Source organism: Merops nubicus, unplaced genomic scaffold, assembly GCF_000691845.1.
Source record: "Merops nubicus isolate BGI_N331 unplaced genomic scaffold, ASM69184v1 scaffold4738, whole genome shotgun sequence".
NCBI lineage: Eukaryota > Metazoa > Chordata > Aves > Coraciiformes > Meropidae > Merops > Merops nubicus.
In genome coordinates, this window is record NW_008624969.1 from 69,249 (window position 1) to 95,624 (window position 26,376).

At 47.3% G+C, this 26,376-nt stretch overlaps 1 protein-coding gene across 1 annotated transcript in view; it reads right to left on the reverse strand.

The window, feature by feature from the left end:
• Window positions 1-23,507, reverse strand: part of LOC103777937 (calcium-dependent secretion activator 1) — a gene marked incomplete at both ends in the record, with an annotated part of 87,720 nt that extends 64,213 nt beyond the window's left edge. Inside the window, one exon of the mRNA XM_008945502.1 lies at window positions 23,175-23,507. Coding sequence (XP_008943750.1) covers window positions 23,175-23,507 — 333 coding nt within the window. The remainder of the gene's footprint in view (window positions 1-23,174) is intronic.
• Window positions 23,508-26,376: the final 2,869 nt, after the last annotated feature.

Sequence of the window (26,376 nt, forward strand, 5' to 3'; positions counted from 1 at the left end):
TGTACAACACTGAAAGGGCTTAAAAACTAAGCTGTCCAGAGGTTCTGACCTCTGAGCATGCCTTAATACCCTCTTCTTATGGCATTGCATAAGGACGCTCGAAGGCATGCGTGCAGCACACGCCGAGCTATGGCACCACGAAAGAAACTGCAGCTCTGGCTGGTTCATGCAGCCCAAGGCTCATCACTACATTTAGTTTGCTCGTGTTATCCTTACAGCTTATCATATGCTGAAGTTCATATCAGTTAACAGAAAGAGAAACACCTGAATTTCCTACACACAACAAGAAACTACTGTTCAGTTCCAAGTAATTTTTACAGCTAGAACTAGCTGCAATTAACTCATCCCAGCCATCAGTGAATAAAGATCTACATATCCTCAAATCCATGTCTTTTGTTTAAAAGCTTAGACACATTTGTCTATTAATATACATTAATAGTATGTGACATACTATTTGTCACATAATTAAAAATGGGCCTTTGAAGCTAAAGCAACTTGCACGAGGATTTGGTCAGCAAAGATGTAGTAGCTTGACACTCAGCAGGATTAAAGGTGATGGAATAAAACATGGGAACATCTCCAACTGTGTCTATGCAACAGGCAGGGCTGGAGCAAGGCCCTTGCATAGGTGGAACTCATGCCACCTTTAAAAGTTTCCCCCTCTGTGCTGAGATGTGCTTGCGGCCAGGGTCTCAATTCCTGTTGATTAAAGCAGAGAACTCAGATTTTTCTTCCTCTTTCATCACCATATGGAAGGATTTTAGATTGACCTCCACGGCTGTAGCACCTGAAAACCTTTCACAAGCATAAGGTGGCAGCTTCTGATTGGCTTCACGGAGATACAGGATATTTACACACTGTGAGTCAAAAACTCTTCTTGCCAACACTTGGCAGAGGTGGGTGTTTGGGGATGACAAGGTGTCCTGAGAGGAGTGATGCTCCTGCAGGAAGAACTCTTTCTGAACTGGAGCTGCTGGGTTCCCTGGCTGTGCTGTGTAGCTCTTCCCATGGAGGTCTTGGTGTAGCTGGCTCCCTGGCTGAGCAAGCTCTGTTCCCAGCTCTGGTGACAGCTTGAGGATCAGGCCTGAGACATGGATTTAAAATTCCCTAGCTGGCTTCCCTGTTGATGTAAAATCAGATATGCTTTAGGGGCTGAGACCAGGTGGTAAACCAAAGATTCAAGTTTCTCTGCTACAACCAGCACCATGCTTGGTAGGGACGATGACAGAAGTGAACACATACATAACAGAAACTATAGATCATCAAGTGAATGATGATCACTCTTACTCATTAAAATAGCTTACATAAAATGGAAAGAAAAACTGCATTCAGAAAGAAACTTGCTTGCCACAGAGGTGCAGTTTGAAATTGGACAGCAGTTCTCCAAAATAAACAGTCATGGTGTGTTGGAGCATCCCTTGGAGCTTGCATTGCAACACTGCTGATTGCAGTAGCATGGGGATAGATGCTGTTCTGTAGAACCTCTGAGCAAACAACCTGCCAAGCAGAGACTTCAGCCACAAAGAGCAAGGCCTTGGGTCCCTTTTATGCCAAACAACTGGATATCAGCAGAAAAGGAGGAGAGGGAATGCTGAGAGAAGGTTACAGCTCTCACTTTTTCAAGGACTAAGGCAGCAAGAATTGCAGTGCTGCCCATTACAGTTTATCTTGGTATTTCTGAAACTTAGATTATCACAGCCGGAGACTTGAAGAGACAATTCTCCTGAGCAGACTGATATTTGTTTCACATTGGTTTGATGCACCCAACTTATCGTGAGGTCAGGGAGCAAGCAGTTAGGAGAATTAAGCCTCTAGGCAGCAAATCCTCAGCATGTGAAGAGGTCACTCCGTGTTCTTAGCAGACAGCATCCCAAGGGAGCTGAAGTTGCTGGTCCCACCTGTGACAAAGATCATGCTTCTCTAGAAATCTCTGCAAGTGTCACCATTAGACCCCTTCCTACAGCAATGGAAAACTGGAAGGGAACTGCCCTCCACAGCAGATGACCATTTTCAGGCCCTCTGGACTGCACCTAACATGCCACTAATTGGTATCAATTTATCAAAATCCAGACCAGAAACATTGCACTTGTATTTCACTTTAGTCAATACATAACAGCAGTTATTAATGATTAACAAGTAATCATTATTATTATGCTAAACTACTATATTATGCTAAGCTAATTAAAAGGTTCTCACCTTTCTTAGGACAGTGCTCTGACAGTGAATGTTTTCAGAAAAATTTACCTTGGGAGGAATTTCCTAGTTTTAAGTAGAAGCAATACCCTTACCCATACCAATCCCATCTAATTCATCATTGCATTTTGGAAAAGCCATTTCTTTTTTAAATAAGCATTCAAGAATGTGAAAAAAAGCCCACAGGGAACAGGGATTGGAATCCCAGCTGTGCTAGCTGGGAACATCCATCACCTCTTTTACTGCCTGATGCCCTCCAACAGGACCTATTCTGCCCCTGAAGAACCACTGGTACAAAATGGATGTATGGCACCTCTGAGAAGGACCACAGGGAACTGCAAGCTGTTGTGGGGGATTTAACCCTGCATAATACCCTTGCAAGGTGATCTGGCACCTGCACTAAGATCAAGGACGTTAGAAGAATTGAGGCAGACACAGAAAAGCAGTGAGATGCATAGCTATGAAGAAACACACTGAGCAAAAATGTGATGCTCCTAAAAGCAGCTAGTCTGTAAGGCGAGGAGGAGGAGTTCAGCAGAGGCATAGCTATGAAGAAACACACACACTGAGCAAAAATGTGATGCTTCTAAAAGCAGCTAGTCCGTAAGGCGAGGAGGAGGAGTTCAGCAGAGGGTGCCACATGGGGGGAGAACTTAGCAGCTGGGGCAAGTCCTCCCATGGGGTATGCCATCCTCATCACCTTACTGGTGAGGATGGTAAGCCTAGAAAGCCACCTACACAATATGGAGAATGCTGTTCTGTGCCCATATTAAATGTAAGATAAATGATTTATGTGTACAGATGCCACAACAACTACAGAATGAGCTTCAGCCTGGAAGCAGCAGCTCCTGCATCGTGGCAGGACACCCCACCTCCTTTTGCACAGCAGCCTGAGGAGCACAGCTCTGCTGCTCCCAGGGCTGTGCTGGCTTTACTCCAACCAGCTCCAACCAAGGCAGTTGTAAAGCTGGGACACAGACTGGGTATTGCACTGTCCCACCATGAATCTGGGCTCGGTGCATGCCTGGTGGACACTTGACATCCTTCCCACCAGCTGAGTGAGCAGTGTTGATGCTCACCAGCCCCAGCCACACCATCCCTGATGGCGTAGGCATTGCCTGGGGCTGCAGGTACCTCCTGAAGGACAGAGCAGCACTCCCTGGGAAGACACACCCCAACAGCAATCACCCACCAAACTCCTGAAGGTGCCTTGCATGGCCCTCCTTCCCTGCTGCCCTGGCTGGAGGCTGCTGCCACAGGCTGGCACCTTGCAGGCTTTTAAAACTCCAATAAATTTGTGTGAGAGGCTCACTTCCAGGCAGCTCTGCAGAACGGAAGTGGCTGGGGACCTGCCCTTGGAGATGCTGGGAGAAGCAACTCTCCACCTCTCTGCCCCAGTAGCCCTCAGCTCCTGCTCAGCTGCAGCTGGGGGCTGGGCAGGTACAACGCTGAGATGTTCAGTCTTTTACCCTTCACTACATAAACCCTGCAGGAGTCCCACCAAGACAAATATCCATGTCTGCAGGGGACAGATGACATGCAGCCCTGCCTGGGCAGGGGAGGGTGGGCAGCGGGCAACCCCCTCTGAGAGCAGGGATGGGCCTTCCTGGTCATGGTGTTCAAAGACCCTGAAAATGGTACAGTTCAAAATTCCTCCTAGGCTAGGAACCATCACCTTCCACACCTCATGCTGATGTTCAGAGCAGGCTCCAGAAGCAGAGCAGTAACACATCCATGCAGCACCACAAATGTTGAGCCTTCATGGTGTTATCACGCTGCAGAAAACCATTCACTTTCCTTCTTGTCAGAGAGCCAAATGAATCCTAATGGCTTTCCTGAACACTACACAAAAAGAGTGCTGGCTACAGACCTGGATTTCTGACATATCAGCTGCTGACAACAGGCAATGGCCTTCAGATAAGAGAACTCTGAGGCTTCAGGGGCTCCCGCCAGACCCGCTGCACAGCAGCAGGAACCGTTAGGCTTCTCCAGAATGTGCATTGCATGTAACAGAAAATATTAACTCACGTTACAAGTGTTTATAAAAACTCAGACATAATTAAGTGATTTGGAATTGAAAATTAACAACCTAAAAATTCAGCCATGCAGACAGAGAGTGTTAAACATAACCGCAGTCCATGTGAGCTGATTTGAAGGGAGCTGATGCAGCAGCAAGAGGAAGGGGCTGCCCGTCACCTGCCCTGGCACCACCGTCCTCCCCCCTGGAACGTCACCACAGAGGCTCCCACCATGCTGGTGTCCCCCCCTCTGCCAGCCCTGCGTGTGGGGGACTGGGGCAGAACAGACCCCCGTGCCACCCTGAAGGTCTTGCATTGTGTCCCCAAAAGCACCACCAGCTTCCCCCAGTGCCTCTCCAGGCTTCACCCACTGCCTCTTCACTCCCCTTCCCTAGAGCTCACTACAGATGGAGCCTCCAGGCAGAGCCTTCCATCCCCACTGGGTGGAGAGCTGTTTTCGCACTTGTTTTACTAATTATTCTTTGTATTTAAAGCCAAATAAAACACTAGCTGCCCAACACCTTCCTCCCACACTGGGCTGGACTACCTCAGCTTTAGCCCGTGCTGGAGAAGCAGGAGAAGCACCCAGCAGGCATGAACCCCCGAGGGGCAGCCCCCCCAGGCGGGCAGGCAGGCAAGGACAAGGCTGGGTTGCTGGGGAGATGGCACAGTCCTCTGCAGCACAGTTCCAGGACAACAGATGATTGATTTAAGGATGGGACTTGGGCTGGGTGGTGGGTCAGGCCTCACTGTAGCTGCACAGTAACTCTTCCAGACAGCTCCTCTGCAAGGAGCACTCTCATTCCCTGCTTTCCCAGGAAACACTGTTTATTTCAAACTACATTCTGTGAGGCATGACCTCTTTCCTTTGAAAGTGTTACCAGGGCAGAAGGCTTTTGCTTACAGAGTTAGAGAAAATATATTGGACACTCTAAGAGTATGGCATTATAGTCTCTGCTATTGTTGAGGTCTCTTGGGGCTTTCTGAATGGCAGTGCATTGCAAAAATAAGGTTATAACCTGCTCTCTGATACCATTTCATCTGTATTCCTCCCTCAGTCCTCTCTTTAAGCTTCCACCGAGAGCAGCACAGTTTACAGGCAGAAAGGATGTGCAAAAGAGTAGTGCAGAACATACAGCTGGAATCCAGATGTGAGCCAGGATGCAAGCGTGGCTGCAGGTCCGCAGTGTTGGTACCTGCCCACCTCAGACAGCACTTGCAGTTTTTAGAAATTAAGAAAAAACACCAGTGAAGAGATTAAAGGGGAAAGCAATGCTTGAAGCATTCTGATGGGATTTAGCTTTTTTTGCATTCTGCTCTGTAACCAGGTCAAAACTGTGCTGGTAGAGCCAGCCTGCTTCTTAACGTGAAGGTACCATCAGACACTGCTGGCTGTAAAACCACAGCAACACAGACGCATGGAACCTACAGCTGAAACCCTTCTCCTCTGCTCCTTATTAATCAAGTGGATCTATGGAAATCAAGGGGAGGAAAGCAGTGCTCAGGGCACTGGAATAAATAACGTGTGTCTGCAACCACGCACCGATTGCTGCCCTGGCTGCATACCCATACAGAAGAGCAGCTCCCTTCTGCGTCCCACTCTCCCTCCAGCTGGAGTTATAGGGAAAAACAAGAGAAAAAACCAGCCTCCAATGGGATTTATGGCCCAAATGCTGTGAACTGTTAAGAAAGGCAGAGGAAAGTGAGACAGCTCTTGCTGGGAACTGGCACAACTGGAAAATGCTCTGATACCTGTCCAGGCTGCTTCACAGATCACGCGATGCTGAAGATCACGCTGTGGCCTTGCATGAAAGCTGATGGAATAACTGAAACATTTGGCTTACAGGCTTAGCAAAATCCACAACAGATCCTACGCCCTCAAAAAGCAATCATTTTCAGACAGTTTTCCTTACTACATTTTCTGTAATCTAAAAAACCTAAGCCATTCTGTTTCTAAAATACTCAGAAACATCAAATCCACTCTCTCTTTTTTTGGAGGGGGGAATTAGAGTGGAGAGTAAAATATTGCTGAAATAACTCAACTGAGTTCCTTGAAAATCTGAAAAATGCTTCATTCATCCCAAATCTGCCTACGTTACAAACTACATGCAGGCTTGCACTTGCTGAAAGCAGAGATGTTCCATGGCCTCTTCCACATCCCACCAGGAAAAAAACAGCAATCCTCTCCTGTCTTCTTGGGAGCCATTTTCACACCTGGCCAAACACCTTCCAGCTGTGCCAGATGTGCACTTCCCATCTCAGGTAAAATGAATGGAGCAGGCAGGAAAGCATCTGCAAGATGATCCCTGATGTGGGCAGACCAGCTGAAGAGGGAGCGAGTACCTAGGCACGGTGAGGGGAAAATGGGCAAAGCAGAAACTCCTTCTCTTTAAATTTATTGATTTTTCCTTTCCAGCTAAACCTGTTTGCCCAGCAGGCAAAGACAACTGCTGGCGCCGAGGCAGAGGCAGCAGGGTGATGCCCACATGCTGCCCTGCTCCAGTGCCTGGCTGCATTGGCACGTCCCACCATGCTCAGTGCCACCATCAGCAGGACGAAGAAATCTCACACACACCTGCCACCTCTCCTTGTGAACCACCTTCTCTGCAGGCCCCCTCCAAAATCAGCACAGGGGACACCTCATGCAATAGCTGGTGTGCAAGGCTGGCACTGAAGTGGAGGTAATCATCTCCTGTCCCCACCCCAACCATCATGCAGAGTTATTCTCAGAGTTATTATCATCATGCAGGTTTATGCTGTTGGCAGCTTCTTTAACTGCACAATGACACATACTAAAAATATTTGCCATTTGGACTAGATTTCATGTTTAAAAATGTATAACAAATAATTACTTGCACAGCAGAAACCTTATAGCTTCTGCTTCCAAGCAGATGGGAATTTGTAACAAACTTCATCTGGCAAAGCAGTGTCCCCATATCTGCCACCACCTCATCTGCACCACCACGCAGCACTGAGTGCTCCGTGCATCCCAGTCCTGCTTCCTAACCCGGGTGTTTCCATAGCAAAGGATTTTAGCTGTAGGTGACCAGGGAACAGCTCCAACCCCCTGGCTGCTCAGCTCCTTCTCAGAGGCCACCACAACTTTGCTGCAGACTGAAGTGAAATAACCAGCCTAGAAAAAGCTCAGTTAAGTGACAGAACTATTTTGATCCCATAGTCAACAATAACACTGGCACTTTCAAAGCTCCTGATGGGCTCCCAGCCCAAAATGAACTACTAGCCCCTTCCCATGCAATCTCCTGTATACCCTTAGTAAAATTCAGCCCACAGTTGCTATGCTAAGGCTGTACCTTCCATTCAAACTTGAGCTTATCCAATAGAAAAATATCTGGTGCATCCTTCAGGAGAGAGAAGGGCTGTCACTACCCCTGCACAGTTCTTCCAGCCTTGACTACCAGCAGCACAGCTGACAGCATCTCCTTTGATCCCACAGTTTACTGCACTTGTACATGCAGGGTTAAAGACCTCTCCAAGACATCTGCCAACAGACCAAGTTACTTGGGACTGTTTCCCCAGGTAAGCCAAACTGCTAGTCCTTCCTTATCCTCCCACATGACTCCCAAGACCTTTCCAACACATTTTTATAGCACAGGGTCCAGATCTAGATATAGTAGAGGTGTTTCTGCTGCCCTGTAGAAGGCTAGCAGTATCTCAAAATGTTTCCTGAGGTTCCTCTGCTTATCTAGCCAAGACCTGAGTAGCCACTGTAGCTACAGCATTGCCCCTGAGTTCAGCCTCATTCATGTACAGTTGTCCTCACCTGTCTTTTCAGAAGCTGCTCTGAAAGTCAGATGTCTCCAGTCTGTTCAGCATCCAACAAGGGTGATTAGTCCCTGACTTACACTCACCAGATCCCTTAACATCCTACTCATCCCTATCCCTTCTTCAGCACTCTTCCCCTTCACTGTATTTTGAGGTATCTCTCTTCCGCTGTGTCATTGAAGTCTTTCAGTCTTCATTTCCTCTTTGCCCCTGCCTTCTTCATGGCTCCATGCACACAAGAGTTCAAAGCCTGGCTTTTTTTTATGCTTTCCTGCAGGAGCCAAACCTTCATGTGTGCTGAAGGTTTGGCACCACGGCTGGAGACCTTGTCAAGCCCACTGAGCTATATCCCTGTACTACTCCCTTACACCAGCTCCCTGAGATCTCAACTGATGCCCCCAAGGCATCAGTCACACACAAGCACTTTGAAAACCCTTCACAACTCAGTCACCACCTTCCCAGGCACCTTGTTAACCTTACTGCAAGTCTGAAAGGATAAAAAAAAGGAGCTGATCTTCTTCTGAAGTTTGTTAGCAGTTATCTTGGAGGTTATATGCTTGCATCCTGAGAAAAGCAGGGGCAGCACCGTTGTTTCAGCTGCTGGAATACAGAGCAGACAAACTGCTGCAGCAAAGCAGGACTGGCTCCATCTCCAGTTCAACAGACACCCTCCCCATGAGAGGCAGCCACGAGGATCTTACACCAAGACATTCTAGGGGAGCTGGAAAAGCTCTCAGTACAGCTCACTACCATCAGACCAGAGGGATGGGTTTTCCTCCATCTTAAGACAGGAATCATTACAGCCTGATGACAGCTTTGCAGCAGAGAGCTAATATAATTTTTGAAAGACAATGTTCCTGTTTCATGCTGAACTCTGTTCTGCTTGGTGAACAGCACATCCTGTGCTGTTACTTGCTGTTAGCTGCTGCACCAGCACTGCTCTCCCCTTCTGTAGGGATCATGTTGGCACAGGCCAGTTCATGTCCAACAGTTTGTTCGTGTTCATTTCCAGTTACATTTGATTTAATGCTATCAGTGTGCATTTACTCCTTTTCCAGCAGGACTCTGACCCATTTTTTCCCTTCCTCTTCTCACCAGCACCCCTCACTAGCAGTCTGACACACCCCTCCTCAGCAGCTTCTACACGGAGGGAGCTTTGTTATGAATGATTCTTATGAACTCTGTCTTTGAAGAGGAGCAATTCACTTTTGATTATATCTGGCATCCAGTAATTTCATGCCACAGTGGAGAGATCCCCTTCTGCTGTGCCATGCTGGTCTGGCACAAGCCTTAGGGAGGCAGATGTGCCTGCTCTCCTGCCCTTGCATCCTGAGCTGCCCTTCCCTAAATCATCTCAGCATCTATTGCCACTCTGACCACAGCCAGGACAAAATTTAAAGCATTGAGACACCAGCTCTGCCCGATCTCAGCACGAGTTACTGAGTTGCAGTGGTTCACATGGTGCTTCATGTGATCATCGCTGATCTGGCCTAAATAAAATGTCCTTTGATTGTCATCATCCAGAAAATCACCCTTATTTTGAAGCAGACCAGGTCTTCCCAGGATCAGTAATGATGATGTTCAGACTGGGCCCACACTCTGACGTTACGCCACCAGTGTTGCTGCTGGTATATTTGGGATAGAAATAGATCTCTTTTGTTGTTGTTGTTGTTCGTTGATGTCACTTATGTTTTTAAGCCATACAATGGATGAAACTGCAACTGGCATTACGATAGGAAAGTTTAATGATCCCAATTATCTCCTTGAATGTATCTTTGGCTATTTTCATCTGCAGAAATAAAACTTCTACTGGCTGCCAGACATCCTCAGCTGTTTTGCAATTGCCATACATAAAGACAGAACAGATTGACCAGCCAATGACCCTGAACAATTGCCTACGTTAAGTGGTAATAAAGAAGATCAGGAGTTACATGGCTGGCAAAAGAAACGCAGGAGGAGCAGAGTCACCTCCTGCCAGCACCAGCCAGGTGGTGCTGGGGGAGCAGCAGGGCTGCAGCACATCCATTAGCCAAACCATCATCAAAACTGGTGGTGAGGTTTCTCCTCCCACTTTGCTAAGGACCACATTGTCAGTGGGGACTTCCCAGAGAAAAGCTGCTCTACTACCCTTGAAGAAACCACACGATCCTCGTCATGAATACAACGGATGTTCATGCCAAATGCAGGGCCTGCAACAGACCCTTTCCCAAATACTGCTGCTGCATACTCACAAATGGCCAGTGTAATTTTTATTACTTGTATTTGATAGCATGTAAACCAGTATTTAGAGTGCATTGCTCTTCTCTTAGTCTAACCAGACTTCTCGTCCCTAACTCTCTTCCCCCCAAGCAGATCCAAGCCATGCTGCTCTCGTCTGGCCCGACAGCCACTCTCCTCCACAAAGTTATTTTGGAATCGTTTCGACAGTGGCAGCCACAGCTAATTTACACTCAATTGCTACTTAACCATCTGAGCACAACTGTTCCCAGCCAAAATCCACTGTTAGGGAGAAAAAGGTCAAGTGAAGAAAATCCACAAGCAGAAAGAGAAAGGAAGAACTGAGTTAGAAGGTGACTGAAAACGGCTGTTCAATATTTTACATTTTTGAGAATTTGGAGACACGTGGGGAAGGAAGGTCAGGAATGAGACTTCAAGCCACAAGAAGTCAGCAGATACAGTGATAAGGAACTGTTGCTGATATTACACCTTGCATCAGAAAAAGAGCACTGGGTTTTAATGTGATTTTAAAACAAAGTGCTGCATTTGGCAACTGACATTCTCACCAAACGTAACAGGCAGCACCAGATTGAATCAAATTACTGTGTCAATAGTTTCTCCAAGAAACCACATCTCTGTTTTGCAGCTACTTTAACAGTCCTGGTCTCAGCTCTGCACATGGGCGTGCAATGCCTCTGGCAATGGCAGCCAAACACATGCCGGCAGCTCATTTCACCAGTGTTGCACAACATGAGCTCGCCAGCAAACTGGCAGGAATATCAGCAGGATAAACGACTGGTGTCGAGAACAAATAAGAGACAATATAATTCATCTGCGACTAGGATTTTATAATTTAAACCACCTAAAAGACTTTCTTGCTGTTGTCACTGGCCATAGATAGGTCACAAAAGAACCCAATTACGTTTAGTAAAACCCTCCACAAAAGCCAACAGCTCATGGTCCTCAACCTGGGAACAAGGAAACTCTTCACTGACATTCCTTCTGCTAAGGAGCAGCCAAAGAGTAAAGACTTACACTCAGCACCTCCCTCCAGCATCTTCCTGCAACCTGTGTTACCTGCCAAGATCCAGCTTTGTTGGTGACCTTGTATTCTGCTTTCTGTCTTACGTTTTACCTTCTTGTGGTTGATAACTGGAGCCAACAGAGATTGATAACTGGAGCCAACTACTCTCAGAGCACAACCTCCAGAGACACTTACACATCTCTCCCTCATGTTCTAGGTCTTCTCATATGACATGAACTTTAGGTCAGTGTAGCCTTTAATCTCAAAATACTCTTTGGAAGGAATGGCTGTCACACCATCCTACTCTTTGTTAAAGAGGGGAATGCAATAATTTTCCCCTTTTTGTTGCAATGATGTTGCTACAAAGACTTCGCAATGAATGACAAAGAATAACGTGCCATCACCTCCCCATCTTCTTACTGTCCTCTATTTCAGAGACAAAAGACCTGGACCCAAAGCTACAACACTTGAAAAGCACATGCACAGATCACTCCTGCTAGGAAACATTGCTGCTGCCTGGCATTATACAACAAAGTCTGTGCAATGGAGGCAAGCACAGTTTTTATATGATTTTAAGCTATTATAGCTGCCTTTTAAATACATGAGAGACTGTATTTGAAGCTGTCTTGCATCTAATTCCCTTTTGAAATTGCACTCTAATTTCTCACAAAACATGAGTGGAATCAGATGTTCTAGAAAAAAAACAGTGTATTGAATATGAAAACTCAACACTGAAATAAGGGTAAGGAACAGCTTACATAAGTTGCATTCCCTGTAGTTTGGGATATTGAGACTGAGCCTTTGAAATGCATGAAATCTAGTTTGTTGATCATTTCCCAATTTATAGTCATCTCAGTGGGAACAAATATACGCCTACTTTGATATCCCCTGGAACAAGATTCTTGGCACCTAATTTCTCTTAAGAAATATACCTATTCTCTTTTTATTTTTATATTATTTTAGATGCAGACTGGAAGATTAACCCTGCTGTATTTTATATCCATGCAGTACTTTCTATGGCCTGATCCATCTGACTCCTGAGGTTTCTTCTGAATTAAAGTGACACTGTCTGTCACATCCCAAGCTGTGGCATGAAGCATTTGTCAAGTAACAGAGAAAAACCAGTACTCTGAAGAACGAAATTATAGAAAGTGGCAGAAAGGACTGGTGAATAACACATTTTTTTTTACAATAAATCTCTTTTCTGGAATATTGAACGCAACATGGATTGCAAAGGGGTAGAAGCAGCCTTGGAGAAACCATGTGATTCAGAAATAAGATTAGAGAAAACTCATAGAAGTATTAATACAGAACTTTCAAAATATTCACTTAGTGGCTGATGTTATGTCACAGGAGTGAGCTCTCTATTGAAGATGATTAAAAGAAAACTGAAACATTAGTGTGTAATGTTAGGCTAGCACAGCTCAGTAAAAACCAGTCCAGGCTCTCCAACAGGACATTTCTGGTTGAAATGAAGACCCTGGAGCTCTGGCACAAGCCTCCAGCATGACCATGTACAACCCCTGCTGCTATGTGCCACTACCACGGCATCTTTCCAGTTTTGCTCATGAGATAGGCACTGAGAGCTCCCCAGGGAAGGAACAGGATTTCAATGATAACACACATGAGCAAGGGTTGAAGTGCTGCAAAACACTGAGGTTTTCATGTGGAATTCAAATGAGATTTAAAGACCTACATGCAGAATGAAATTCTAGCAGCCGCATTGTATTTCCAGTTAAAAGGAAGAGAAAGAGAGGCATTAACAGAGCAGGGTCATGCACCAGTTATGTCTTATTAAGTATTCCAGCCTTCCTTAAGATAAGCATCACATATGGGTTCTTTTGCAGCTAGCAGTTCTTTGCTTAAAGAGAGAGAGGTCTGGATAACACCCCTTCTGTCTCCCAGGGCCTCCTGGGCTGATTGACAGGAAGATGTACTGCAGAGAACAAATGCTGCTCAAAGAAAAAACAAGATTACTTTCACCAAGAGGGGGCAGTGGGGTCATTTCTTTGTCACGTCTTCTGCTCACCATCTCTGGTTGACAGGAAAACAAAGAGGAGTGACATTTTCCTTTCCTATTAAAACACAGGACATGCTGGGGAAGCGGATGTTATGTACAGTGGCTTGCATGGAATTCAAAGTCAGGGAAGCAAGAGAGACTGCTCAAAACAAACATGGCAATTTGAGAGATGAATTGCACCTCTGGGAACCAGACCACATGGAAACCCAACTCAGATCTGCCATCTAAACCACCTCAGGTACATTTTAGGTTGGGTCTTGGGAGATCAGCACTAAACATCTGATTTTATGTATCACTTTTTCCCTGTGATGGACAGCATTTGTCTTGGCTTCTCCTTGGCCAGACCCAGCAGGTGTTGGAGGCTGGGCCGCCCTGCACAATGGCAACGTGTGCCACGAGGTCATTGGGGGTTTCAGTGCAAAGTGGTTGCAACTTCTCCACTTGCTCCCCCATTTCTACCAGTTGTCTCCTCTCTGCCAATACAAAGGTAACACTCCCACAGTTTATATTTTGTGCCATCCCAAATTTTCTCTCCACTGAAATGGTTTCAAGCTCTAACTCCCAAATGCTGTCAGAATCATTTAATGCTTCTCAAGAACTTTTCTTATTTCTCTAGCTTCTGCAAAACCTTCCCTCCTGCTTCAGCACATTCCTCTGCACGACTGTGCTAGGAGCAGTCCATCTTTCTGCCCCTGTCCCTGCTCTGATCTGTTCCTAAAATAAAGCTCAGAGGTGGAACCGGTCAGGCACTTGCAGAGGCTGCAGACACCAGAACAGCTCTTCTAGTTAATAATCTCAGGGCCAGAGTGCTTCCCTTCCCAGAGACCTCTGCTAGTCTGCAAACAACAGCAGCAGCAGATCATCAGCTGCTTCAATCCTTTGTACTTTTCCTCAGCTGGTCCTACCTAGAACCAGAAATTCACCACTCAACTCGCTCTTTCCAAAATGCAAGGTGGTGGAAGGGAAATGGAATTGTATTAATAAATATGAGTTTGAAATGAGGCTCCTGATCTTATGCGGGGAGAGGGGGAGACAGGAAATCTGTCTAAGCAGCAGGGAAGTCAAGCTAACAACCAGATTTTCAGTGAAAAAAGACAATTAGTCCCTAAATAGAGGGGTTAAGGTACATTGAAAATGTCAAGTCACTGATATTTTATAAGATAACTGTGGTTATTTTTTATGCATTCCTTTGCAGCTTGAATGCAGATGATGAAAAGTATTCCTGAGCCAACTGAAAATAAAAAAAAAAAAGAGATATCCCAATAGTAATTCAAAACTTACAGTGTGGAAATTAATCAGTCCACACAGACAACGAAAAGCGTTCAGCTGACACTGCACCACAAAACCCCCTCGCTAAATACACAGGTAAAATCATTTCACAAAGGATGAACACCTTGAAAATCATCCTGACTTGAGCCCTAAAGTACCTGCAGGGATCAATAATGGTGGAGCAGGATAGATCTGGTCTGATGGATGAAGTTGCCCATGTGGTCCCTGGATAAAGCACAACTGTTTGTACTTTAGTTTGTACAAGCTGCTGGAAATGCAGAGGACCAGCATGCTGCAGCCCCTCCATGCTGCCCAACAAGAGGGTCACTGATGGTCTGAATGCATTAGTCTCCTCTACTGCTGCTTCTTGAGATAATTTTGAATGCTTTTCCATTAGAGTAATGAGCTCTCTTGGCTGCACTCACCTCGCTCACAAGTGGTGTCACTCCTTACAGTGAGGGTGGGGGGGAGAGGAAACTGTGAGCATGCCCAGTTGTGACAAACAATGACTGAGTGCTCTATTAAACAAATTAAACCAGGGCTTTGGCTCAGAGGAGGCCCCGTGGACTTCTGCAGCAAATAATTAATTAAATCCATCTCCAGAATCCTATGGTGGAGCAGCTCCCCGCAGCCAAAACATTTTGGATGGTATCAGAGAGTAGAAATAAAAGGCAACTCCTTCACTTCAGAACCTGTCTGGATGCTGAAACTATTTTCTGTCCCTTAAACATGTCATAACAAGCCACTGCTTGTTTTGGTGGGACAGGTGACATTTGGCTAGGCTGTGGAGAAGCATCCACACCCCTAAACCCAGAGGGAAGGCTGGCGGGAGGTAGTGTGGGAAGGGTTCCGTGAAGAAGACTTCTTCAGTCTAATAAACATCTCTGGTTAGTGTTAGGAGGAAATGACTGACTTGTTCTCTGCAAGTCTTCAGCATTGTTGCATGACATAATTTCTCTGCTAAACATCTGCTCTTCAGAGGAACACTCCAGCCTGGTTTCTGTAAAAGGACTGTAAAAGTAGGAGACACCCACAATAGAGCCAGAACCAGAAGTACCTAGTGCACAGAAACATACATCCCCAACTGGCAGCTAACAGGGTTAAAACACCCTCTGATTAAATGAAAGCATCTTTAATTAGTTTAATTGACCATGCCTCAGCCAAGACCATCTGCTCAGCAGCATTTGCCTGCTCTTTGCAGGAGCGATTGATCAGCCATAGCTAGAGAATACAGCATTAGGCTACATCAGATTTATTTTGTTTAATAGAAGAGCTAATTTGATTTAAATTTAATTACAGGGGCCAAGATTACTCTCCAAGTCCATAAGAGCACAGAACGTGAGCTGATCCTATGGCTAATGGACGCACAAGCAGGTCCACACGTGTCTGTGAGTCAGACGCTCGGTGAGGACGGCTCAGGGGAGTGGGTCCCAGCCTGGCAGAGAGCAATCCTGCATTTTCCTCCCCAAAAGCCAGCTGCACCATGGCACACTGCTCTCTGCTCACCACCACGTCCCCCTCAGCTGGCTGAGCTCCTCTCCACAGCTCTCCGTGGGGTACTGGAGGAGATGAGGTTTTTGAGGCTGGAGCACAGGCGTCCCATCTCAACCACCCTTCCTGCTCCCAGGTATAAAGACACTAAATGCTGCATCACACAGAGGGTCACCGTTTCTGCCTCACACAGGACCAAGAGGGACGAGCGGGGGACTGCTCTTTACCTCCTGGGTGACTCCATCAGCAAACCTCTCCCAAACAGGGTGGCTGGCAGCCGAGGGTCCAGCACAGCCAGACCTCAGTGGTCCCATCCCTGACAGTGCACATTGCACCACGCCTCTCCCTTCCTCCACCCTCCCATGCCAACCTCATTCTTCAAAATATCCCACCCCAAATTGCCAAAGAAGGGCAATTCCCCTTCCTCCCTGAAGGAGCACGTGCACCTACAGAATGTTATGATGAAGGGGAGAACTTCCTTCACTTCCCAGTGCTTTCTCCTCCCTCCGTTCCCCAGCGGGCGGAATCACCGCTGGCCGGGGGGGATGCTCGTGCCCTGACAGGGATGCTGCGGCTGCCACCGCCTGCTCCAGGAGTCACTACAACCCTGCAGAAGGCTCCAGGCTGCCATTTCCGTTTCCATGGAAATAAATACTGAATTACTGAAAACACAGTACAATGCTCTATGGATTTTGAGGCTTTTGATCATCTTAAAACCACCGTAACCCATTTTCATCGGTGCTGGCTTTGTTTTAAGGTGTGTGGGGGGGGATAATTCTCACAGTGTGGAAACAGGTGGAGCAACCAAAAGGTGTTCTGAAGAAGTGAAAGAGCAGGGGAAAAAAGCACTAAGAAGTCTAGCTGATGCCCTGGGGATTTGCAAGGGGTACAGTGGTACTGGCCAGAGCTGCCAGTTGTCCACAGCATGCAAGTATCCAGCCCTGGAGAGAGGAGCCCGTGGAGGCTTGTTGATCATCACTTGCAGCCCCAGCTTGCCACCACCACCCTCTGGATGGTCTGTTTGCAGGGGCTCTGGTGCTGAAGGAAACCTCCTGCCCTTTTGGAGGGGTCATTATAAGCCAGCCCTACTGCTTCAATGCCCAGAACTTGCAGATGGCCATTTCATAGGTGTTGAGCTTCAAGATTAAGCTAGAATAAAAAGGAATTGCTTTATCTTCTTCAAAAATGAAGAATAGGGAGCAGAGGAGAGTGATCTGACACTAAATCCCTGTGCCTCTGAATTGAAGGGACACAGATGTGCACAGACAGGTAACTCCACGTTGTGCACAACGACCCCGGGCTCTGTTCTCACGCAAGACATCACTGGGAATTTTTCATGGCAACAAACTAAATGAAATACTTGGTTTGAGGAGGATAGCAACAAACAAATATTTATTCTGAGGTCAACTTAACCCTTATTTCACCATTTGACCTGTTACAGCAATGCAGAGGAGTTTCTAGCCCTACTTTTTTCTACTCTAACTTTGGCTGCATTTTCCAAATACCACCACAGCATCTCTGCAACAGCCTCTAGGCACTGCAGAGAGACAAGAAATGAAGTCTGGGAAAACCACTTGAACTGCAGAGATGAGACAGGGGTGGAAGGTGAGACACCACCTCAGCAAATCACCCCCAATACTGACTGAAGCTAAAATCAAGCATTTGATTCAGGACAGAAATCCTAAACAGCTTTTCTGCTAACACTTCTGAAAACAATTTTTTTTGGCAGGGGAACTTTCTGCTTTGCAGGAAACATCAGCCTTTGGACACAGCGTCCTAATTCAGTTGCAACAATAAACGTCAAAACAGTGAATTCTAGTTTTAAGCCAGCTCTGGTGGGCAAAATTTGGGTTGAAATGTTTCCTAGCTAAAATCACAGGTGCCTAAAACTTACAAAACAATTCTAATTGCACTAGTTAGAGGCTTTTATCCCTTTATGTGAAAGAGCCACCAGTCAGCGATGGGACTTGGTCTGTGTTGTAGCCTGCCTGCACATGCATGCTTCTCTAATGTTACCTTCTACCTGGATGGAGAGGCATAGATGCTGAAAAATCATGACCATGTATTACTATGCATTACTTAGCAGGTTTCACATGCATTTATTTAGTTATTCATGTTCTAATCTAATATCTAAGGGAAGCAGATGAAATTAGAAACTTAGGACAGACATTGTGCATATTTAAGAAGAATGCCACAGTGTACAGAACACTTCAGGGTGCAAGATCCAGGAAAGAAGAGAAAGTCTGATTGTGAAGCCTGTGAACCCAGTCAACGCTGCAGGGTCAGCCCAGAGTCCCAGGCTGCCTCGGGAGCGGGAGGGTGGAAGTGTGTAGCTCATCATAGGTGTGTTCAGGACATCAGCTGCTGCTGCTCCATTAACTGAACAGCACTGTACCAGCTCCTTCTCTTCTCACTGTAGCTAAAAATGACTTCCAAACACAGCATGAGATAGAAAAGTAAATCATTGCCTACGGCCGGGGAAGAACAAGACAGGGAGAACACCACAGCCTGATTTTCAGAGATGCTGCTGCAGTTCAGCTGTCATGAAGGTCAGTGGGAAATACAGGGCTCACACCCAAGGAAATGCCAACTGCAGCAAGACCCAAGTTTGGAATTGCCCAACACTTACAGAAAATAGCTCCTGTATGACTCTTCCCCAGCCACAGGTTAATCAAGCCTTGCCAATGGGTTCTGGAGCAGAAAATCATGACTGAAGATCTCCCTCCACGATGCCTCTTGCACAGCAGAGGAGCTCGCTGCTGGAGCCAAGATACTCAATTCCCACACTGACTTCAGTGGGCCAGAAACACCAAGCCACACAGTGTTATGCAAAAACTTAAGCCCCTATGTATTATTTAAAAAGTTCTAGTCAGAGGTTGTGCTTAACACCACCATTATGTCCACAATCATTCTGCTACAACACCACTTCCCATTCCTGTTTCCTAAAAGCCTTTCCGACTGCATCAATCCCTTTTGCTCTGTTGCTGTCTCAGGTCCTGTTATATCACTGCTAGCATGTTAATAATACACTTACCTCATACCACCTGGGCATATTGTATAAAAAAAAAAATCCCTTTAGAAACCGTCCTCCTTCTGCACAAACAAATTATTATTTCAGAAGGGAATGGAAATGCTGCCCAAGTGATGTAATCATTATGCAATTAGTGCCTATGATTAGGAGGCCACACAAATTAAAAGCACTGTCTTCCAGACCACAGGAGAAGTAGAAGGAAGCATTTGGGCCTCTCAGCACCCTTCCTGTCCCTGCTTTAGGTGGACTGAAACTAGGCAAAGCTTTCTCACTCCTTGCCTCGTTGCCCAGCCTCGAGGGCAGTTTCACCCTGCCCACCAAAGTGAGGGAGAGCACGTCAGACCAGGCAGCCCCTCTGCCCCCAGCCAACAGGAGCAAGGGGAGAAGTCGATGGGCTTTGCTTTCCCAAGCACAGGGGACTGACTGAGAAGCTGCCTGAAGAGCACCGTGCTGCCCCTCTGCAGTGGGCCAGGGCACCTCAGGCAGCCTGCCAGGGACAAGGCAGCAACACTTCCCAACAAATCCTGTGCAAGGCAGAAGTCAAAAATAAGAATAACTTCTATTGTGCCAAAGCACTGCGGGGAAGCTCATGATTGCCCCTGGATTTGCTCGGGAGGGTTGCTGGCAGCCAGCCCCACAGCAGGCTGCCCAGTGGTGGGCTCCAGAGGGAGCTGCCCAGGCAAAGGAAAAGGAAGAAAGCAACTGTACAAATCACCCACACGTGCACAACTGGAGCCAAAAAAAATACTGTCATTTCAGCACATCCAGGAAAATGCCAGACAGTGTTTTCCTTAAAGCTATTCACAAGCAGAATATATAAAATATTTTGTTCTTATGAAACAAGCAACAGAAGCTTCAATCAAATTATGAAGTTCTACTTCCAATTAACTCTGATGAAACAAGAGTCAGACCAACAGAGCTGGTGTCTTCCCAGGGAGACAAATGAGCACTGCTTAGGCCAATAGAAATAAATGCCTGGCTTTAGGGGTTAAGGGGCCAGTGCCCCAAAGTCCAGTGGGTGCATTCTGTGCTGCAAGTACAGCTGCAGGCAGAGGCTCAGAGGTGTTTACAAACCCACCCGGGAAGGCAGCTCACTGCTGGTTTCAGGACAGACTGGTAGAGCAGAGGTGTTTACAGAAGACAGCTTGTCAAACAGAGAGAGACAGATGCTGCAAATGAAAATTTATGAAAATGCAAAGTAGGGGTGGGGGAGAGAGCGAGCAGCTGGCAGCAAGTCCTGCAGAAGCACCTCCCAGCCCTGCCATGGCCACAGCAAGTTCCTCCCCTCCAGCTGCCCCAGGCCCTCTCCCACCCAGTGGCCACCCAGGCTGCTGTGATGCTGTACACACCACACTTCTCTCTCCACGTGTCCCTGGTGTTAGTGCTGGGCTGTTGGCAGGTGCCTCTGGCTCCCCAACTGCTGTCAGCCTCCCCACGTCAGAGACTGCATTGGTGCAGAGTGGCTCAGCACAGTCCAAGGGGTTATGGCATGGGAGAGTTTCCAAGTCATGAAGGGCAGTGCCCAGGGCTTCACCTGCACCTCCAGCCTGCAGCAGTTGGGCACCCAGCTGCTGCTGTGGCTTTGAAATCTAGGCTGCATGAACACCAAGAGCTTTTGGAGTAGGAAATAATTTGCTACGAAAGTTTAGGAAGGCAAAGGAAGAATCTCCTATTTCAAGGTTGATGCCAATGCTTCATCATGAGATCAGGAGAAAGCTTTCATAGGGGATAAGAGGCAGGTTACTGAATCACTGCTCATTGCATATCAGATTCTGCTCTACCCTGCAGCTCTACCACAGAAAACATGATAGACAAGTGGTGTGCACCTTTGACTTTTGCCAGGAACTCCCCATACAAGCTAAGCAAACTAAACCATCTGTGGGTTAACAGGTTTTACTTATACCCCACAACAGACTGGCTGTAAGCGATGCCCGAGACCCTGTGGGAAGGAGCAGTGGTCAACAGCAACTCGGGTGCTTCACAGCAAGATGGAAGTGCAGAGCAGCTGCTGCTGCTCTCCTAAGGGCTGCTGGTGGACAGAGAGCTCCACAGATCCCTCTGGTGCAGCCCAGATGACATGAGCCTGCAGGTACCACAGAAATAAGGGTCCCCACAGCAAAGGCTGCAGTTTCTCTGGATGCTCCCTGCTGCCTTCTCTACAGCACCTGACAGGAGAAGGAGCAGCAGCAACCTGCTCCCACCCCTGCTCCCCGTGGAGCTGGCTCCCACCCCACCGTGCTGGCACCATGACACCACAACTACTTGCACAGCACCCCAGGAAAATACCAGACAGCTGAGCAACTGCTGGTCTTGCAATTTTCTGAGCCATACCTTGTGTAAAGGGCTTTCCTTTCTGCATAGCTAATCCTCACTAGCCAGATCTTTAAACCAGAGTAACTCCCATGCTAATACTCGCTTTCAACAGAAACTATGTCTTTCTCTAAAAGCTTAAATTACAGGTTTGCTTCTTCTGAGTATTAGAAAAGACCCAGAATTAAATCCTTCTCTTTCAGAGTAGAAACAGGACCTACTGCAGGAAACAAGTTGCTCAATGCAACAGGGCAATTTGCATGGAGCAGCCCCTGGGTTCATGGTGTCAGCCAGGAAGGCTCTCACAAGCAGAGATGAGGGCAGCTAGGATAAACACAGTTTTCTGCATCACTGGGAGCCACAAAGCAAGAGGGCAGGATCACACACACAAACACACCCCAGTTCCTTAGCTGAGGACAGGTCAAGGGAGGATGAGAGACACAGGGCTTGAGTTAAAGTTAAAAAAAAAAACAAAAACAAAAACAAACAAACAAACAAAACCCCAAAACACTCTGCAGAACTTACTCAGCTTTCAATATATCACTGAAAACATTACAGTTTTGATTTTAAAGAAGTTCTCCAACAGAAGATGGAGACACAAAATCTGATTTGTAAATATAACGTATGAGGACTGATTCAGCCCTTGTTGCCTTTCTGCTATGAAGATGCTCTACTCAGGGACATTTATTAACTTCTCCCCACTCTGCCACAAAGGTCTGAGATGAAGAAGGACAAATGAAAGGTAATTAAGCTCTTTACAGAAAAAAAAAAAAAAACCCAGATCAAACAATTTCCTATGTCTTGGAAAGAATTGAAATTGTCTAGACAGAAGACAGACAGAATTGGTCCCAAATGTATTCATTTCAATAAGAAGTTGAAGCCCTGAAGTACAGGGAAGAGACTGAGGTCTGCTCCTCCTCCAAAAACTTTCCACAGCATCACCTGCCCCTCCCCGTGACTCTGACATCCTCTACCCCGCCTGAGGTATTTTTATCTGATAGCAGGGGACCATAATCTGGGTCATCAGCAGCCTGGACAGCCACCGACAGCCCTCAGCAAGGGCTGCTGGAAATGCAAACAGGACTGCAGAGTCCCAGCTCTGCACCGCTGGGGAACTGGTTCTTACTGGGGGCAAAAAGAGAGGAACGGGGAAGGTTTTCATCTATCTGGGAACAAACAGTGCAAGCAGAACCACCTCCAGGTCCATGGGGGTTTGGGATGCTCTCTCCTCCTGCCACGGGCATGCAGGGGGGACAGAGGCTTCCTCTACTGAAGGAGAACCCCGTACAACCTCAGTGAGTGAGTCTGCATAAGACACTCACCCCAGGGGCATCGGAGCTTCAAGTACCAACAACGCTACTGCAGGCTGCAAGAACGTACTTCTGTCATTTAGATTGGCCATGTGACAGCAGAAAGGAAAGCAAGTCACAGCAAAACAGCTCACTAAGGCACCATCAAAGACCTGCTGATCCAGACACTGAGCTGGAGGAATAAAATTTTACCATCTCAGCAATCCTATGGGATTTCATCAAAGAAAACTTTATATAAAGACCTTCTGAAAGATCTGCAGAAAACCCTAAGCAATCAAACAAGAGAAAACCAGCATGAGCAAGAAAGAAGGTCCACATGGACAGCCAGAACATAACTGGCAGTGCAGAAGTCCCACCATGAGCCAAAACCCCCTTTCCCAAGCAGAAGTTCTCTCAGAAACAGCCTGGCCAGACCCAGACTTTCCAGTTTGTGACAGCAGTACTTCCCACTGACAGGCCCTCCCCATGAAACCTTCTTCCACTTCCTCCATGACTGGGAGGTCCTTACCTGACATGCGTTGTACAGAAGCTGATGCTCAAATTTCTTGATCCCCAAAATGTTCTGGAACATCTCATAGAGCTGCTCCTTGCTGAGGATGAGCTCGGAGGCAGCGCTCGCCGTCATCCTGGCCTGCTGCTTGCGGGGGTCCTCTTCCCCACGGTAAATGGCATCAAACTTTGCCATCCAGGAGCTCAAGACTGTCTCTTTGCTGAGGCCGTCGATTTCTGGCAGGCTCCGTACCCTCTTCTCAATGTGCTTCTTGAAGACCTCCCGGGAGTCGTTGGCTGAGCACCCTCCGCTCTGCACCATCCTGGCAACGCGGTCGCTTTTCAGGAATACCTGTGAAAAAAGGTGACTTCAAATGGTATCAGTTAATAAAAAAAGAAATCCTCCTTAAGTATCACAAAGCACAGTTTCACTGCTGGGAAGCCTGTTAACTGGCTGCCAGTACTCTTCCCAACACCTCACTCAACAGCCACATTGCCAGATGGACAGAGGTTTCAGCTGCACTTTGGGAAGTGTAATGAAATCAGGTGAAGCTTCTGCTTTGTGTCCGTTAAAATGGAACATTTTGATGCAATTAGGACTTTATGGGATGTTGTGGTTGTGCCTCGCCAGCTACATAAATCTCCTTTGGGAAAGCAGGATTATATTTTGTTCTATCAAATGTTTTAATAAGGAAGTTATTGCACAACTGCATTCACCTAGCCAAGTCCTGCCCTGTTAGAGGGAATCCAGTCATCCTACTCAAGTCAACAGCATTGCATTTATCCTGGTAGCCAAGCTTCCTGGAAACCTCTGAGCAGTGCAATGGCCAGGCTTACATTAAGCTACTACACTTGGGGAGAGCTTTGCAGACTGCCCTGCTGTCACAAGAGCACAGGAATGGCATCATGTTAATTTAATGTTGCTATCAGTTAAATAACGTTAAAGAAGTGTCCCCACTTCTTCCATACGCTGGCCTTTCCAACCCGGGCAACCAGCACTGCAAAAGCACCATTAAAACACCCTGGGAAAGGATGAGGACAAGTGGTCTGATCTTTGCAAACCAATGGGTAAACACCAAGGCAACTCAGATCACTAAAAGGCGACATGGCCACATGTGGCTGAGGCCAAACCCCTTCTGGCTCCAGCTCTGCTGAAGCAGCACCGGGTGGCTCAGCGTGGCTTGAGGCTACCTGGGAAGGGGTTGCAGAGAGCAGCCTGCAAGGTGCAGGACACTGACAGCAGGAGGGAGGGGGAAGGTGTTTGATGAAGATTCTCTTCCCACTGTAAGAGCAGCGGAAGGGTCAAAACATAACAGACTCCTGCAGACCAGGAGGTGCCATGGGAGCAACACAGAGCTGAAGGGCGAGAGGGACAGGGGGATTTTGTGTTGGCTCTCCTCTCCCAAGCCCTGAACACGGGCGAGCAATCACTGCCCAGCAAGAACTGCTGTTTTATTAATGATGCTGAGAACAGATGAATACAGCAGGCTGGGAAGAAGCTGTGCCAGCACTGGGGTGTATCTGTCAGCTCTCAATAATTAAAGAACTTGAGGATGACCCAAGGACATGGTAGACTTTTATTTTTTTCTTTACACCACTCAGCAACATGGCATTCCATGTTCCCAGATGCTTGATGGCAGAGGCATCTGTCAGGAGTAGTAGCAAGTTTTACTAAAAGCCCAGTCCAGAAATGCTGCCAAGGAAGAGCTGGGCTGTCTCCTTCCAACATCACTGTGCTGGGGAATGCTCCTTGCAGATGAGGCAGGCAGGATGTCACCAGCAGCCTCTTCAGTCCATGCTGAAATGATACCAGCTCACATGTTGTTTCCTTGCAGAGCTTAAAGGAGTAGTAAGTGGATGTGTCAAAGTGCTTTTAGGTAATAGGTGAGAGCTATCAAAATCCAAGCTGCTGGTGGAGCTGAGGAAGTTCCTGGCACGCTGACTGCTGAAAATGGTGGGAGGTCACAGTGAACAGCCCCATGGTAGCACCCTTGGCTCCCATGTCCCCCTCTCTAATAATCTGCTTCAGGCACATTTGGCCTGACTCCGTGCAACAGTGCTAATGACTTCTTATCACTGCCAGTGCCAGCGGCTGTTATCTGTGGTCCTCACCCCCATCAGAGGGGTGACAGCACTGTGAGCAGGGGCACCTGACTCCCCACCTCCCCTCAGCCCCAACATCTCCTCCCCAGGTTCAGAGCAGCAGCCAGAGGAGGAGAGGAGAGCTGAGGGGAGGCAGGCACATGGGAACGCACCCAGACACAAAGCAGCAGAAGACAGTGAAACAGGAAGATAAAAAAAGATAAAAGAGGTGTTTTGTCCTGCAGAGCAAGCTGCTTTCCTTAGGAAATACCAAGCAAATTGCCAAGTAGGACCACCAGGAGTCAAGAGCTGATAGAGCAAAACCCCAGTGTCGGTGCTGACACTGGCACGTGCAGAAGAGCACTGGTCTCCATGACCTGGGTCAGGCATCTCCTGCCACGTCCATAGATGAGTCCCCCACGCCACACACAGCCCTGGCTCTGCCTGCCCACAGCAGAGTGGAAATGGGCCTAACAAAGCACTCCCACAACACCCACTGAAGGGACTGTACATGAAGTGCTGGTTGACAGAAGAAGCTTTACCCATCTGAGGTAAAGGGAGACGAGAAAAGCTCTCCTGGAGTTTCTGGCAGAGCGTGCTGGGCCTGCCTCACACATGTGGGTCTGCAGCATTCCAGACCAGCAGCAGAGCCTGCTCACATCACTCCATCTTTTAACTTGATCGCAGCCTGTGACCTAGCCCAAGACTGACAACCACACCCTTACCCTTGACAGCAGAATGAACAGCAGAATGTGGCCATGCCGACACATTCAGCTTGACTGAGGGCAGGCACCTCTCTGCAGAGAGGGGAGGAAGGAGCACACCATCAGCAGGGAACGCTGCTCAGGCACTGAGAGGGGGCAGAGGCTTTCCGTGGTGGGACTTTGACTTGGGCCACTGCAGATAGTGCCCAGGAAGACACAAGCAGCCATGCTACAGCTGCACAGGAGCTGAAACTATACAGCTCAATTAAAAGAGACCAACAGTTAAAAACAAGAAAAAGTTGTGCCAAAGGACACAGCGTGACTCATTACACATTTTGTGGCCTGTTTTAAGTAGGACAGAGCAAGTTGAGTGTCCAGTTGAACTCAAGACACAGAGTTTGAAGACATGGCAGAAATTGGCAGGGCTCATTGACA